Genomic DNA, 14802 nt, shown 5'->3' on the forward strand with positions numbered 1-14802 from the left:
GGAGGTGCTGCTGGCTGAGGTACTCAAGAATGGTCAAATTATTGTCTGCCCCTGGTGCTCCTGCAATGGCATGATTCATCAGCTGCTGTTACGTTTCCTTCCAATTTTATCATTAGAACATTTTGGTAATATACGATAAAGCTGAAGACACAAAATGCTCATCTCCTTTAATTCAGCAATTTCACCTTAGAGAAATTTCTGTGCACTTTCCCCCAAAAAAAGACAAGTATGAGAATGTTCTTAGCAATGGTGTATTAGAAAGAAAAATTGTCAAACAACCTAAATATCACTGAGATATATTCGTATAATGAACTGTAAATAGCCGTGTATAATATTGCGTGTGTTGATAAAGCAAAGTTGCAGAAGACGACATAGAAGATGATACTGTTTATCCACGTTTATATTACTTATACCATACCCGAATACAGAGCTGATTCCCAGCCAAGGCAGCACACAGCTGTGCCAATGCAGTATCAGTAACATTTTAGTTATCAATCCAGGTGGCAGGTACAAAGTCATCATTATATTATTCTTTAGATACTTTTGTATGTTTCGAATATTTCATAATGAAGCGAAAACAGCTGAAATAATTTTTGTCTTTATTTAGGCTCTCCTGGGGTGTAATCTATGCCGGCTTCATCTTCATTGCTTCCATAATCATTACAGTCATCATAACATCTACCCAAATTATAGTCATGACGGGTTTCATGGTTATATTTACTCTCTTTTTCTTATATGGCTTATCTTTGGTAAGTTCCTACATTTATTACCATTTTCTTTGCTTTAGGTCTTAGTTATGTGTGGTGATGATTAATGTCTCAGCAGGCTGCTATAGCAGTTCTTTCATGCTCTGTGTGTGTGTGTGTGTGTGTTTGCTTGAGAAAGTCTTTATGAGTACGAGAAAATAATGCAACCTAAGTAAAATTGGACCTCTTTTTTGCATTAAGGTCTGAATTAATGAAATAATGCATCAAAAGAAAAGAGTTATTTTCCATCAAAAAATGTCTAAGACTTTTTTATGTGATTAATGAAGATGCTCTTAAGGGCTGGACCCACCTTTTTCCCCTTGAGGTTCCCCATCTCATGACAACTTTTCACATCTCTTCTGCTTCGAATATCTTACCTTGCTCTGACTTCCCGTGTCATCCCCTCCTTCTCTGAACAAGAGCCTCTAATTTCTCCTGCCTTCCAGGGTAGGTAGACATTCTTTGTTAATATGCAATTTAATTTCTGTCCATCTTTCCAAGTCTGCATTTCTGTCCTTTCCTCAGCTCTTCCTGCAGCTTTCCCTCACCCTTTCCTGAGAATCTGAGTATGGAATATAAGGATTCTCTTCACAGAGAGGTTGAGAGAAGGACTGAGCATAATTACATCTTAATAGTGTACATTGCCTGTCTGACAGATATTCATGTTATGATATAAAGATCCTTATTTTATTGCACTGCCAATGACTCTGTGTGAACAGAATCTAACAGCTAGATGTCTTGTCTCTCTCGCAGATAACTTTGGCCTTCCTGATGAGTGTGATGTTAAAGAAATCCATCCTCACCAGTATAGCGGTGTTTCTCCTCGTTCTCTTTTGGGGGTGTGTGGGATTCACTGCATTTTATAGACAGCTGCCTTCACCTTTGGAGTGGATTTTCAGTATCTGTAGCCCCTTTGCCTTCACTGCTGGAATGACTCAGGTAAGATCATAGTCTATGGGTTTACTATTGAACTTTCAAAAGAATTAGACATTTTAGAATCTTCATAATATTTTGAAGAGCTTTTGTTTAAATTCCACTCTAAACCTAGATTTGAAAATGTTGATATTACATTGTTGATATTACCTTGTGATATTTATCTCACAAGGAAACTTGAAGAAAATCTTTCAGATTTTCCTGTTTCAGATGTATTTTCATTTTGAAGTACTTTATTCTAGTTTTTTTTCCTGTAGGCAAACATTTACCTTTCTTTTTTCATCACATAATGAAAACATTCTGCTGGTTTATTAAAAATTGCTGTATGAACATCTTTTTGAAACTTCAAATATGAAAAACTTTCAAGACAGTTTACAGCTCAAGAAATAATTTAAAATGAATCAAAGTACCCATGAACCAAATCAAGAAATAAAATGTGGATGCAATCCCAGAAGCATTTCTATTTTTTTATCCTTATAATCAATTTATTTTTTATTTAAAAAAATTTTTTATACTTCTGTGCTTTTTAAAATTTTTTTATTTTTATTTTTATTTTTAATTTATTTTTTTAAAAAATTTTAATTTTTTTATTACGCAAATGAATTTATCACATCTGTAGTTGTATAATGATCATAACAATCTGATTTCACATGATTTCCATCCCACAGCCCAAGCACATCCCCAGAAGCATTTCTAAATACTCCTTCCTCCTAAATGGTGAAAGTTTTGTGATAGTCACCTTCTTCCTTTTAATTATAACCTAAGTATGCATTTCTAAATATAATTTTGGGTTGTTCCTATTTTCAACTTTATGTAAGTGATATTGTATAAAGTGTATTTATTTATTTTTTTTGGCCATGCCCACAGCATGCAGAAATTCCTGGCCCAGGGATTGAACCCACGTCAGAGCAGTGACAGTGCCAGACCCTTAACCTGCTGCACCACAAGGGAACTCCCAAAGCGTATTTTTGAAAATCTGGGGTTTTTCACTCAGCATTGTTTGTACATGTCATAGATAGTTTGCCTATAGCTGTAGCATAGTTTTGTGTAGTATTCTATCATGTGAATACAATGTTTTCTTTTGATGGACAAAAATATCCCAGCTTCTTACTCTTATTAATTAATAACTGCCAATATTCTTACACCTATTTTCTAGGATATATCAAGAAGCTGAACAGCGTATGTATATCTAACCCTAGAGCATATGAATATTGTAATCTTCATAGTTATTGCCAAATATCTTTCCAATATTTGTGGAAAGATTGATTGTGTTTACTTTTGCATCAACAATGTTTAGAGTTTCATTTTCTCCAAGTCTTCACCACCAGTTTGTGCTGTTAGTCTTTCAAATTTTAGCTATTCTGGCAGATATGTAATGCTAAATCATTGTGGCGTTGATTTGTATTTTCCTGATTATTGGTGAAGTTGAATACCTTTTCATATGCTTAATGGCTTTTTAGAATTTCTGTTTTACAGATTCCTTCTTCAAGTCTTCTCCACCCCGGCCCCCTTTGTAACTGAGGTTTCTGTCTTTTCCTTTTGATTTTGTAGGCATTCCTATGCATGACGGATATGAGACGTTTTTTCAGTTATTTGTTGCTGACATTTTTACTCCTAATGCTTTAATGGTGCTTTTCATGACCAGAGGTTCTTAATTTTGATAAAGTCCATTTTGCTTAGCTTTTCTTTTATGTAGAAGGCTTTGTCTCCTTAGGTGTTCGTTTGTTTGTTTTGGCCACATCCATGGCATGCAGAGTTCCTATGCCAGGGATGGAACCTGCGCCGCAGCCGTAACAGCCGTAACCAGAGCTACGGCAATGACACAGGATCCCCACCTCCCTGAGCCACAGGGGAACTCCAAAAGCTTTGTAACTTTAAGAATCATTGCATACTCCAAGATTATAGTGTCCTGTGCTCTATTTTGGAAGCTAGATTGATTCAGCTTTTATATTTAGATATAAAATTCTTTTAAAAATACCTTTCAAGTATGTAAAGGTGGAGGCAATATTAAGTTTTGTGCATAAGTATCCAGTTGCTTCTGCTCCATTTATTGCAGAGACGTCTTTTCTCTGAATGCGCTGACGTGTTTCCTTTGTCATGACTGAACTAATTGCCTTGGTACTCACCCATCTGTTTATCCTTGCACTGTTGCCACACTGTCATCATTGTTTTGCTTTATAATATGTCTTGATATCTGGCAGTAACAATTTTATCACTTTATTTTCTTTTTCAAAAGAGTCTTTTCTAAGGTCTTTGAAATGATGTTAATTTTAGAATTAACTTACCAAATTATATATATTGTCGACTAAAAAAATACACAACCTGAAAGTTGAGAGTTAAGTTTTATTTGGGGTGAAATTAGGACTTAAGCTCAGGAGACAGCATCTCAGGTAGCCCTGAGAAACCGCTCCAAGGCAGTGAGGGAGGAGCTAGGATATATAGGGGTTTCTGCAACAGAGGACAGGGAGCAGGAACAAAAGAGGCCTGGGCTCACTGAAATAAATCCTTTGATATGCACCTCCGCCATCAGGGCCAGCATCCTGAGTTTTCACAGCCTCCAGGACTCAGGGGCTCTCACCCTGGGAGGTGATGCATTTGCAGATGACGGTGACATTCTGTATCCCTAACTACGGGCTGAAATACCACCCGAGGGGGAGAAGGGGGAATATCAGGATCTGATAAAGGTGAGGGGAGGTGCGTGCAGCACACACACGTTTTACAAACGTTTGTTGCTGATCTCCCGAAGGTTACTACGAGTCACAAGGAGCGGACATCATCCTTAAGGATGTTTCGTGTTTTTCTAGGTATGAAGAGCTGTAAGAGTTGGGCACATCAAATCTTCTCCTAGAAACCTCTGACTGTCTGAAGGCCTGTTCTTCCAGTTTTCCCAGAGCGCAGAGTGCCTCACTCCTGGTCTCCACCCTGAGCTCCACTTGGGGGGTGCTGTGGGTGTGTAGCTGCAGTGGTTCATGTTTTACTCCCTGCGGAGGCTGATGGCTAGTGCCAAACTTCAGTTCACAGTATAAGTTGTAATTTATACATATATGGCGTTCCCATTGTAGCTCACTGGGTTGAGAACCTGACGGGTATTTATGAGAATACTCCCTGGCCTCACTCAGTGGGTTAAGGATCTGGCGTGGCCACAATCTGTGGTATAGGTCACAGATGTGGCTCAGATCCTGCGTTGCTGCGGCTGTGGTTTTAAGCTGGCAGCTGCAGCTCTGACTCATTCCCTAGCCTAGGAATTTCCATATGCTGCAGGTGTGGACATAAAAAGAAAATTAAAAAAAAAAAAAGATGTGTATATATAAAACACAGTATATGTGCTCAAAACTGTTAAGATTTTGACGAAGTTGAAGTTTTCAATCAATTTGGGGAAATGAACACTTTTTTCTGGCATACGCATAATTTATCTTGAGATTCATTTTTCCTTAGTAACTGTTTTAGTTTTCTGTAGAGAGCCTTGAACTTTTTTTTTAATTTATTCCAAAGTTTTTGATACGTTTGATGCCATTATAGAATAGCATCTGTGTTTAAATTCCTATTCAACATTTGTTGCTCATGTAGAGAGATACAAATGATTTCTGTACATTGGTGTTATATCCAGTATTCTTGCTATATTCTTTGGTTAAATCTAGTATTTTTCTAGGTTTTATCTTGAGGTTTCCTTATGTATAATCATGTCATCTACAAATAATGATGGTTTATTTTTTCCTTCTATAGTCCTTATGCCACTTACTTATTTTTCTTGCCTAGTGCACAGATTGGAACTTTGAGTACAATGTCGAATGGAAATGCAGGCAAAAAAAAAAAAAAAAAAGATTTCAGCATTTCACAATTAAGCAAGAATTTTGATATTATCTTCCTATATTGAATTCACCAGATTAAGGAAGACCTTTTACCCTCTTAATTTGTAAAGAGACTTTCTTTATTATAAGGGGCACTGAATTTTATCAAATGCTTTTTCTGTATCTGTTATATTAATTCTATTATTTCTGCTTTTGTCTGTTTTATGTTGAATTACTTTGATTTTCAAATGCTGACCCAGTTCTACATACCTAGAATAAACTCAAATTTGTCAAGAAATGTTAACATTTTTAACATAAATTGAGAAGTTGTAGAGTGTCTAGGATAAGAAACTGGGCTTGGGAGCTGGACTTCCTGTATTCTGATCCCAGCTTTGGGCTTTGCCACCTCACTGTATGATTTTTTTTACTTTATCTGGTTATGCTCCTCAACTTCTCTGGGCCTGTTTCATCATATGTAAAGTGCAGATTAAAAGTAATGAGTCCTACCTCATAAGGTTAGGATGAAGATTAAATGAGATGATATAAAAAGCATATAGAACACTTCCTAAACATGGTAGCTATTGTTACATGGCAAAATTATAAATACAAATTTTTATTTACAGTAATAACTAAAAAAAGAAATAAGTTCTCTTATTTTCCTAATGGGAAACTTCAAAGAATTCATCATATTCTTTCTAAAATGTCTGTTTCCTTGTTGCTTGGAATATTTATTTTGCAATATTGCAATGACTTTATGAAAACAAAATCATAGTTTAAATTCCTGTTATTAAAACAGTTTTTTTGTTTTTTGTTTTTTGTTTTTGTTTTTTAGGGCCATATCTGTAGCATGTGGAAGTTCCCAGGCTAGGGGTTCAATTGGAGCTACAGCTGCCAGCCTACACCACAGCCACAGCAATGCCAGATCCAAGCCAGTCTGCAGCCTACGCCACAGCTCATGGCAACGCCAGATCCTTAGCCCACTGAGTGAGGCCAGGGATCAAACCCCCATCCTCATAGATACTAATTAAGTTCACTACCGCTGAGCCGTAACGGGAACTCCAAAACACTGTATTTTTAAAAATCAGTTATTTCCTTGTAATGTTCCTTTAATTGCTTCACTAACAGCTTCACTACGAGGGCTTCTTGAAAAAGCTACAGAATAAAATTATTCGCCTTGCTGCCACACTGAATTATTTTATTTTAATTAAACATTTATTATTCCTTCTGTTTGAATCTTAGATTATCCGCCTGGATTATAATATGAATGGTGTAGTGTTACCTGATGCTTCAGGAGAGTCATACATAATGATAGCAACGTTTTCCATATTGGTTTTTGATGCTCTTCTCTACTTGGTGTTGGCATTATACTTTGACAAAATCTTACCCTGTAAGTAACAGTGGGTTTTTCTCTGACCTCTATAGATCTTGATCACGTTGAAGAGTTTTTCTTAAGGTTATATACATATATTTTAAGAAATGAAGAAGGACAGATGCTTCCCATCACAGGCCTAATTGGTTCTTTGTCTCTATTTATAGTTCTCATGGTCTGAAGAAGCTGTGATGTAAAAATAATTATGCTTCTGAGTATAAATATATAGTGATAAATATACAATCATTTCTAATGCCTGTTATATAACTATATGGTATTAAATAATGTTGCTCCTTTCAAAGATCCCTAAAAGGGTTTTCAAAGAATAATATTTAGGATTTGTATCAGAACAAGTGGAAATAAATTTGCTCTTAAGATGGTTCTGGTTAGTGTAGGGCTGTTGTACCATGGAACTGTTTCCTAATAAATATTTGTCATTCTTACAAGATTAGGGATGGATTGTAAACTAAACACAGCTAGACAGGACCTAAGGTGGGAAATTACCAGTGTTTTCCTCACTTCCCCCTGTTTATTGGAGCATCATTTGAGATGTCCATCATCTAAGGAGCTAACCCATGAAAATTAGAATGATTTCAGCATTATTCTGAAAACTTTTCACGTATTGTTCATATTTACAGAAGGGTATTACCGTATTAGATTTTCTTTATCTTGAAACCAACCAATTTTTATATAAGCCTAAAATTCCTGCACACATGCTAGAATCAGAACGTTCTTTTCTTGCACAATCTTGTTTATCTTATTTTTTATGTTCCTTCTGTTTTGTTTTAAGTTTGTCTTATGTGTTCCCATGTATTATTTGTGTGTATTTCTGTCTTTTTATCACTTCTGACTAATATATGAAGACTCTTAATAACAAATAGTATTTCGTTTTTTAAAATCTGAAAAATGATCATATATTCATCCTGAACAAATTAATTTCTCCATGTACTTTTTATTCATGTACCATATAGGGTTCCGTATTATGTTGAATCATATTGTTGTCAAGTGATTTCTTATGTTCAAAAATGTATTTAAAATTATTTGTGTGTGCCATATTAAGGCTTACCCCAGAGTATTTGATGTCACTTATTGTTCTAACTACCTTTTAGAACACTTTTTATTCTAACTTTTGATTTATATCTCGTCAAAATTTCTGTCGTATTGTGTAACTTTTCTAATAATATGTCATTTAAGTTTCATTGTTTTCTTCACTCTTCAAGTTTTCTTCTCAGTAATAGGAGGTTAGAAAGCCAAGACTTTCTTTCTGATGCTTAGATGTCTAACATATTCTGCACTGTTGTGAACAAGCTTCTTTGCTCATTGTTCTAATGTTACTGAGTGAATATTTTATTGCCTCTTGATTAAATAGATGGAAATGAGCGCCATTATTCTCCATTATTTTTCCTGAAATCATCGTCTTGTTTCCAACACCAAAGGATTGATGATAAGGTCATTGAGAAAGAATTAGATCCGGATCACCCTTCTGACGACTATTTTGAACCAATAGCTCCAGAATTCCAAGGAAAAGAAGCCATCAGGTAGTCATATGCATACTAATATATGGGTGCAAGGTGAATGAATTTTTTTTTTTTTATTGGAGCAGAGTTGACTTACAGTGTCATGTTAGTTTCAGGTGTATAGCAAAGAGAATCAGTTATGTAGATAGGAATATCCATTCATTCTCAGATTTTTTTCCCATGTAGGTTTTTCAAGAATATTGAGTAGATTTCCCTGTGCTATGCACTATGTCCTTGTTAGTTATCTATTTTATCTATAGTAGTGTGTATATATTAATCTCAAACTCCTAATTTATCACTCTGGCTCCATGTTTCTCCTTTGGTAACCATAAGAACAAGAACAAAAAATTTTAAAATTTGCATGGAAACACAAAAAACCCTGAGTAGCCAAAGCAGTTTTGAAAAAGAAAAATGGAACTCGAGGAATCAGATTCTCTGACTTCAGACTATATATATACTACAAAGCTACATTCATCAAAACGGTATAGTACTGACACAAAAACAGAAGTAGAGATCAGTGGAACAGGGTAGAAAGCCCAGAAATAAACCCATTAATCTATGGCAGAGGAGGCAAGAACATACACTGGGAAAAAAACAGTCTCTTCAATAAGTGATGCTGAGAAAATTAGACAGCTACATATAAAAGGATGAATGGATCATTAACAGACAGCAACAGGGTGAACCTGAAGCAGAATATGGCAGAATAGGTTTGTTCTTGTGAATGTCAGCTTGAACTTTTCCACTGTCATCACTAAGCACATCTCCTACGGATGCGTGAAAGGAAATCTCCTGTTGCTTAGCGCTGTGTCTTACCACATCACCTTCCATCTTGTCTCCCTCTGTTCTCTGTATCTTGTCCCCCTTCTTTTATTGCTGCTCTTATTTCACCCTGAATTCCTTTCTCGATAGTTTGGTCTGGATTATATGGTATAATGGAAGAAGTAAGAAATCTGCATTCACAATTTATACATCTTAATACCACCCTTCCCTCTCATTTGATGCACCATCTTTTCTTTTTTGTTTGTTTGGTTTTTTCAGGGCTGCACCTGCAGCATATGGAAGTTCCCAGGCTAGGGGTCGAATTGGAGCTGCAGCTGCTGGGCACAGCCACAGCCACAGCAATGCAGGATCTGAGCTGCGTCTGTGACCTACACCACGGCTAATGGCAATACTGGGTCCTTAACCTACTGAGCGAGGTCAGGGATTGAACCCCTGTCCTCATGGATACTAGTCAGGTTCATTAACCACTGAGCCACAATGGGAACTCTTGGAGAAACCAATACTTTAAGACCCTGAATCTTAGTATCCTCTATGAAACGAGAGTAATGTCTGCTTTGTAGGGTTATTTGTAACAGACTCATGTGAGGAGCTTTTAAAAAACCTCTGCTCTCGGAGTTCTCATTGTGGCTCAGCAGAAGCAAATCCTCCTAGTATTCATGAGGACGCAGGTTGGATCCCTGGCCTCACTCAGTGTGTTAAGGATCCGGCGTTGCCATGAGCTGTGGTGTTGGTCACAGATGCGGCTCGGATCCTGCATTGCTGTGGCTGTGGCTGTGGCCAGCAGCTACAGCTCCAATTCACCCCCTAGCCTGGGAACTTCATATGCCTCAGGTGCGGCTTTAACAAAAAGAAAAAGGAAAGGAAATCTCTGCTCTCATCCCCTGCCTCCAGTGATTCTAACTCAGGGACTGTGGTCTTAAACCCACGTATCTGTGGATTTTAAAGAGCCCTGTAGATTGTCCTAACGTGCACTAACGGTAAAAAATGAGGGAGTTTTCAACATTAAGCATTTATTGAGCAGATATTCATAGAGTGCTTACCGTGTCCTGGACGTGCATTTAATTCTCACAGAGGCTTAGAAGACAGGCACTTTTATGTTGCCCATTTTACAAATGAGGAAAGTGAAGTCCTGAGAGGTTGTCTCTTGCCCAGTGTCACACACTCATAAACAAGGAGCTGACATTGGAACCCAGTCTGGCTCCAAAGTGTATACCTTTAACCTCTAGCAACTGTACAGGTATCAGGAGGCCAAGGAAGATGAATGAAATGGAACTATAGCTATGAAGTAAAATATTTCTAAGAGAGCATAGCATGAACCTACATACCTAAGCTTCATCCTTCTCCTTCTGACCCTCCTGTCTGTTAAGCTTTCTGAGGGGCTACAACTCTTCCCAACCCCGGCTCTATAGAAAGCATCAATTCAGAGAGAAAAGCCAAGTCAGGAATAATCCCCCCAAGCTCATTGCCATCAACCCCTCTTTACCAGTTGAGAGCACAAAATAATAAAATTATATATATCATTGTTCAAAGTATAGTAATTTCAGGCTTAATCTCCTAAGAAAGTCTCAAGGTTAGTTATTTAGGTTAAAAAAAATGCTTGTTCTTCAACTTCGGTGAAGGAGAGAAAAGTGAAATAACCTTCCCCGCCACTCCTGTCCCCCTGACCTGTAACCCTGACGAACCTGTGTAGCACTGATTCTGGACCAACCCAGCCCCTCGTCTGGATTCTTTGCTAATGTGGAGGCTTGGGGCCACTGACACACTAGGAAAGGAAAGTCGTCTGATCCAAGGCCTGCTGACTCAAGCTTTTGGCTCCGTTGTGGGGTGTCTCACCCCAGATCCACACAGAAGCAGCGAGGTGGGCTTAGGTACCCAGCATGACAGTTCTTCCGTGACGTGCTGCTGCACACTCAGTCCCACCGAAGCAGGGTCTCAGCCGCATGACAGGCCGAAGACCTTGTACCACCCAGTGTTAGATGCGGTTCCCAAGCCACAAGTCCTGTCTCTTCTGGAGGTTTTTTCCTTAGGAAAATCATTGCCTCTCTCCACCCCTAGACAAGTATCAGATCTGTTGCAGTCAGTCCCAGCAGGTGAACTTGATTTTGCGCGGATATAGACAGTCCTAGTCTTGATTCCCTCTTCCCAGTCTGTCTCTGCTTTATCTACGAGTGGTCTCTTCCTCTTTCCCGATTAGCCTTTAAGCTACTGAAAGTGTGGAGGAAAGTGAGGAATTTATAGAGCATTCTACTTTGCTAAGCAAAATGCTAGTAATTTAGTTTTAACATTCTAAAGGGACTCTTTTAATTTTCTCCCCCTGGAGAAAGCATTTAATGGGAAATAAGTCTCCATCTTTCGAGTAGACTCTTACATTATCCCTTATCCCACATAAAGTTGACTGCTTCCATCACTCTAGGATTGCTCCTGATCTGTATTATTTTCATGTTTCTGTTGGCTACGTAAGCACCTTTTTTGTCATTTCAGAATCAGAAACGTTAAAAAGGAATATAAAGAAAAGACTGGAAAAGTGGAAGTTTTGAAAGGTGAGGAAAAACACTGCATTGTTTCATTTACCTCTTTATTATAAAAAAAATGGAGAAAATTCAGGGTGAAAAATTAGAGAATATAGATGAGCAAAACAAACAAACAAACAAAAAAAGCAAGGAACCTAACTCCACCACCTGGAAATTAACCCTGATTAAGAACTGAATGTAAAGTCCTTCCAGATGTTTCATGGATCTGTGAATCTACAAAAATGGAATCACGCAATGAAAACTGCCATTTCATTTTTAAAGATAAATTTGCTATAAATAACATTTTATTTGCACTATGAGGCAAGAATGTCTAGGCCTAAAATTGATAAAATTTTGGTATTAGGGAATTTACAGAGCTTGTATGTCCTGGTGAGATTAACTAAAACGAGGTGAGTGACACTGCTAACCGTGAGTTAAATTTCACAGGTTAATATCCTATGACAAACATAGTTTATAATTTTTAGTGAACCAACATATTTGATACTGAGTGTTCTCACAAATGTAGTTTTCTATGGCAAACATTTAGGCAAGCATCAAAGCTAGTGGCTACATTTCATAGAGGGCAGTATTTATTTATTTTTTTATTTACTGTCTTTTTAGGGCTGCACTCGGGCATATGAAAGTTCCCAGGCTAGGGATCCAGTCGGAGCTGTAGCTGCTGGGCTGCACCATAGCCACAACAACGTGGGATCCAAGCCACATCCGTGACCTACACCACAGCTCAAAGCAACGCTGGATCCTTAATCCCCTGAGTGAGGTCAGGCATCGAACCGCGTCCTCACGGTTACTAGTTGGGTGGGTTCGTTACTGCTGAGCCACATCGGGAACTCCCTCGCTTTTATGAAGTATGATTTTTAGAAGTTAAGTAAATTATTAGTGGAAGAGACAGAAGCCTTAAAAGTTAAAAAAGGAAGCATCATCGACCCTTCCAAAGGTTGAGAGTTCTTTGTCCATTGTGCTTATACCAGGGAAATACTGACTCTTATGTATTTGATTTTTTTTGAATATTATGCATTTTAAACTATTGAAATGCTTGAGAATACACAATTAAAATCAATTGTCTTATCCTGTTTTTAGAACCAGCCCTGTCTACTGCCCTCTTATTTATAATGACTATTTTATTCTACAAACAGGCTTGTTCTTTGACATATATGAAGGTCAAATCACAGCGATTCTGGGTCACAGTGGAGCTGGCAAATCTTCATTGTTAAACATCCTTAATGGATCGTCTGTTCCGACAGAAGGTAGACAAAAAGAAATTTCCCAAAGGCAAGAGGTCTGATAGTAGAATGAGGTCATAAGTATGCCTTTCTCATTTTAAGGTTTAAATTTAACTGCTTTAAGAAGAAATAACGTTTCTTTATCTAAAGTTGTTAGATATGATTTTGATATACAAAATTTGTATTTTTCCAAATTTTCAGGAAAATCATTATCTTTACTCCATTGCTGTGTGATACTCCAGAGGAAATGTACGCTATTCTGAGTTTTATGTTATTGTTAAGCAATATGTTAATATCAACATTATTATTAATAGTATTATTAAGCAATATGTTAATATCAACATTATTATTATTAAGTAATATGTTAATATCAACATTATTATTAATAGTATTATTAAGTAATATGTTAATATCAACATTATTATTACTATTATTAAGTAATATGTTAATATCAACATTATTATTAGTAGTATTATTAAGTAATATGTTAATGTCAACATTATTATTAACATTATTATTAAGTAATATGTTAATGTCAACATTCAGTTACGTTAATGTTAGGCCATCATCCATAAATTATGAAGGCATCATTTTAGGTATTTCTGAATATATGTCAATATTTTTCTGAATAAGATCTCCAAAGATTAATGAAGTATATTATCTTGCCAATGTTAAATTATTTTTAACTCCTCAGGATCAGTTACCATCTATAATAAAAATCTCTCTGAAGTGCAAGACTTGGAGGAAGTCCGAAAGATAACCGGTGTTTGTCCTCAGTTCAATGTGCAATTGGACACACTCACTGTGAAGGAAAACCTCAGGCTGTTTGCTCACATTAAAGGGATTCAGCCGCAGGAAGTGGAACAAGAGGTAGATGGTGCGCTCGGATTTACTGAACTGCCGACCATTTGCCAAGTTAAATCCCGACCACAGAACTCCCCTCAGTGATGTACTGCCTCGTTATGCATGAAATTTAGGCAGTGAGGTGTTTTAAAATGTCGGTATCTACTGCTTTAATGGGTGATTAAAATTACATAATGTGAGTCATCTTGGATTCCAGCTTTGTCTGTTTCTTGTCCAGGTGCAAAGAATTTTACTGGAATTGGACATACAGAACGTTCAGGATAGTCTTGCCACACATTTAAGTGAAGGTCAGAAAAGAAAGCTGACCATTGGGATTGCCATTCTGGGAGACCCTCAAGTAAGTGAGGTTATGCACGTGAAGGAAGGCAGATGGAGGGTCAGGAAAAAGTCAAGCTCTTCTTTTTATTCGTGTGTGGTGAAAACATTGCACACACAGATGATGAAACTTCATTTCAATTTATTATTATTATTGTTAAAGTATAATTGATCTCTAGCACTCTCATGTCAGTTCCAGGTGTGCGACATAGGCATTGGGTGTTTTTATGCATTACAGAATGATCATGGTAAATCTAGCTGTTACCATCTGTCGTCATACAGAGTAACTGCAATACTGTTGACTGTAGTCTCAATGCTATACATTTCATCTCTCAGACGTATTTATTTTATAAGGGGGGGTTTGAGCCTCTTAATCTCCATTACCTATTTCATGCATCCTCCCACCCTCTCCCCTTCTGGCAACGTATTTGTTTTCTGTATCTCTGAGTGTGTTTCTGTTTTGTTCTGTGTGTTCATTTTGTGTCTTTTAGATTCCGTATGCAAGTGAGATCATACAGAATTTACCTTTCTCTCTCTGACTTACTTCACTTAGCATGATACCCGCCAGGGCCATCTGTGTTGTCACAGTGGCAAAGATTCATTCGTCTTTTTGGCTGAACAGTATTCCTTTGTATGTATATATCTGACATCTTCTTTATCTATTCATCTGCTGATAGACACTTAGGTGGCTTCCATATCTTGGTAGTTGTAAATAAGGGTACAGTGAATATAGGGGCTG

General features: G+C 37.2%; 1 protein-coding gene across 9 annotated transcripts in view; it reads left to right on the top strand.

Moving 5' to 3' along the window:
• ABCA6 (ATP binding cassette subfamily A member 6) overlaps positions 1–14802 on the top strand; it is a 144094-nt gene that overhangs the window by 9185 nt on the left and 120107 nt on the right. For all 9 annotated transcript variants that reach the window (XM_021068088.1, XM_021068081.1, XM_021068083.1 and 6 more), the window contains exons 8-15: positions 608–749; positions 1500–1685; positions 6707–6854; positions 8206–8374; positions 11615–11673; positions 12798–12908; positions 13579–13754; positions 13966–14085. In XM_021068088.1, coding sequence (XP_020923747.1) covers positions 608–749; positions 1500–1685; positions 6707–6854; positions 8206–8374; positions 11615–11673; positions 12798–12908; positions 13579–13754; positions 13966–14085 — 1111 coding nt within the window. The remainder of the gene's footprint in view (positions 1–607; positions 750–1499; positions 1686–6706; positions 6855–8205; positions 8375–11614; positions 11674–12797; positions 12909–13578; positions 13755–13965; positions 14086–14802) is intronic.

The sequence above is a fragment of the Sus scrofa genome, chromosome 12 (assembly GCF_000003025.6).
Source record: "Sus scrofa isolate TJ Tabasco breed Duroc chromosome 12, Sscrofa11.1, whole genome shotgun sequence".
Taxonomy (NCBI): domain Eukaryota; kingdom Metazoa; phylum Chordata; class Mammalia; order Artiodactyla; family Suidae; genus Sus; species Sus scrofa.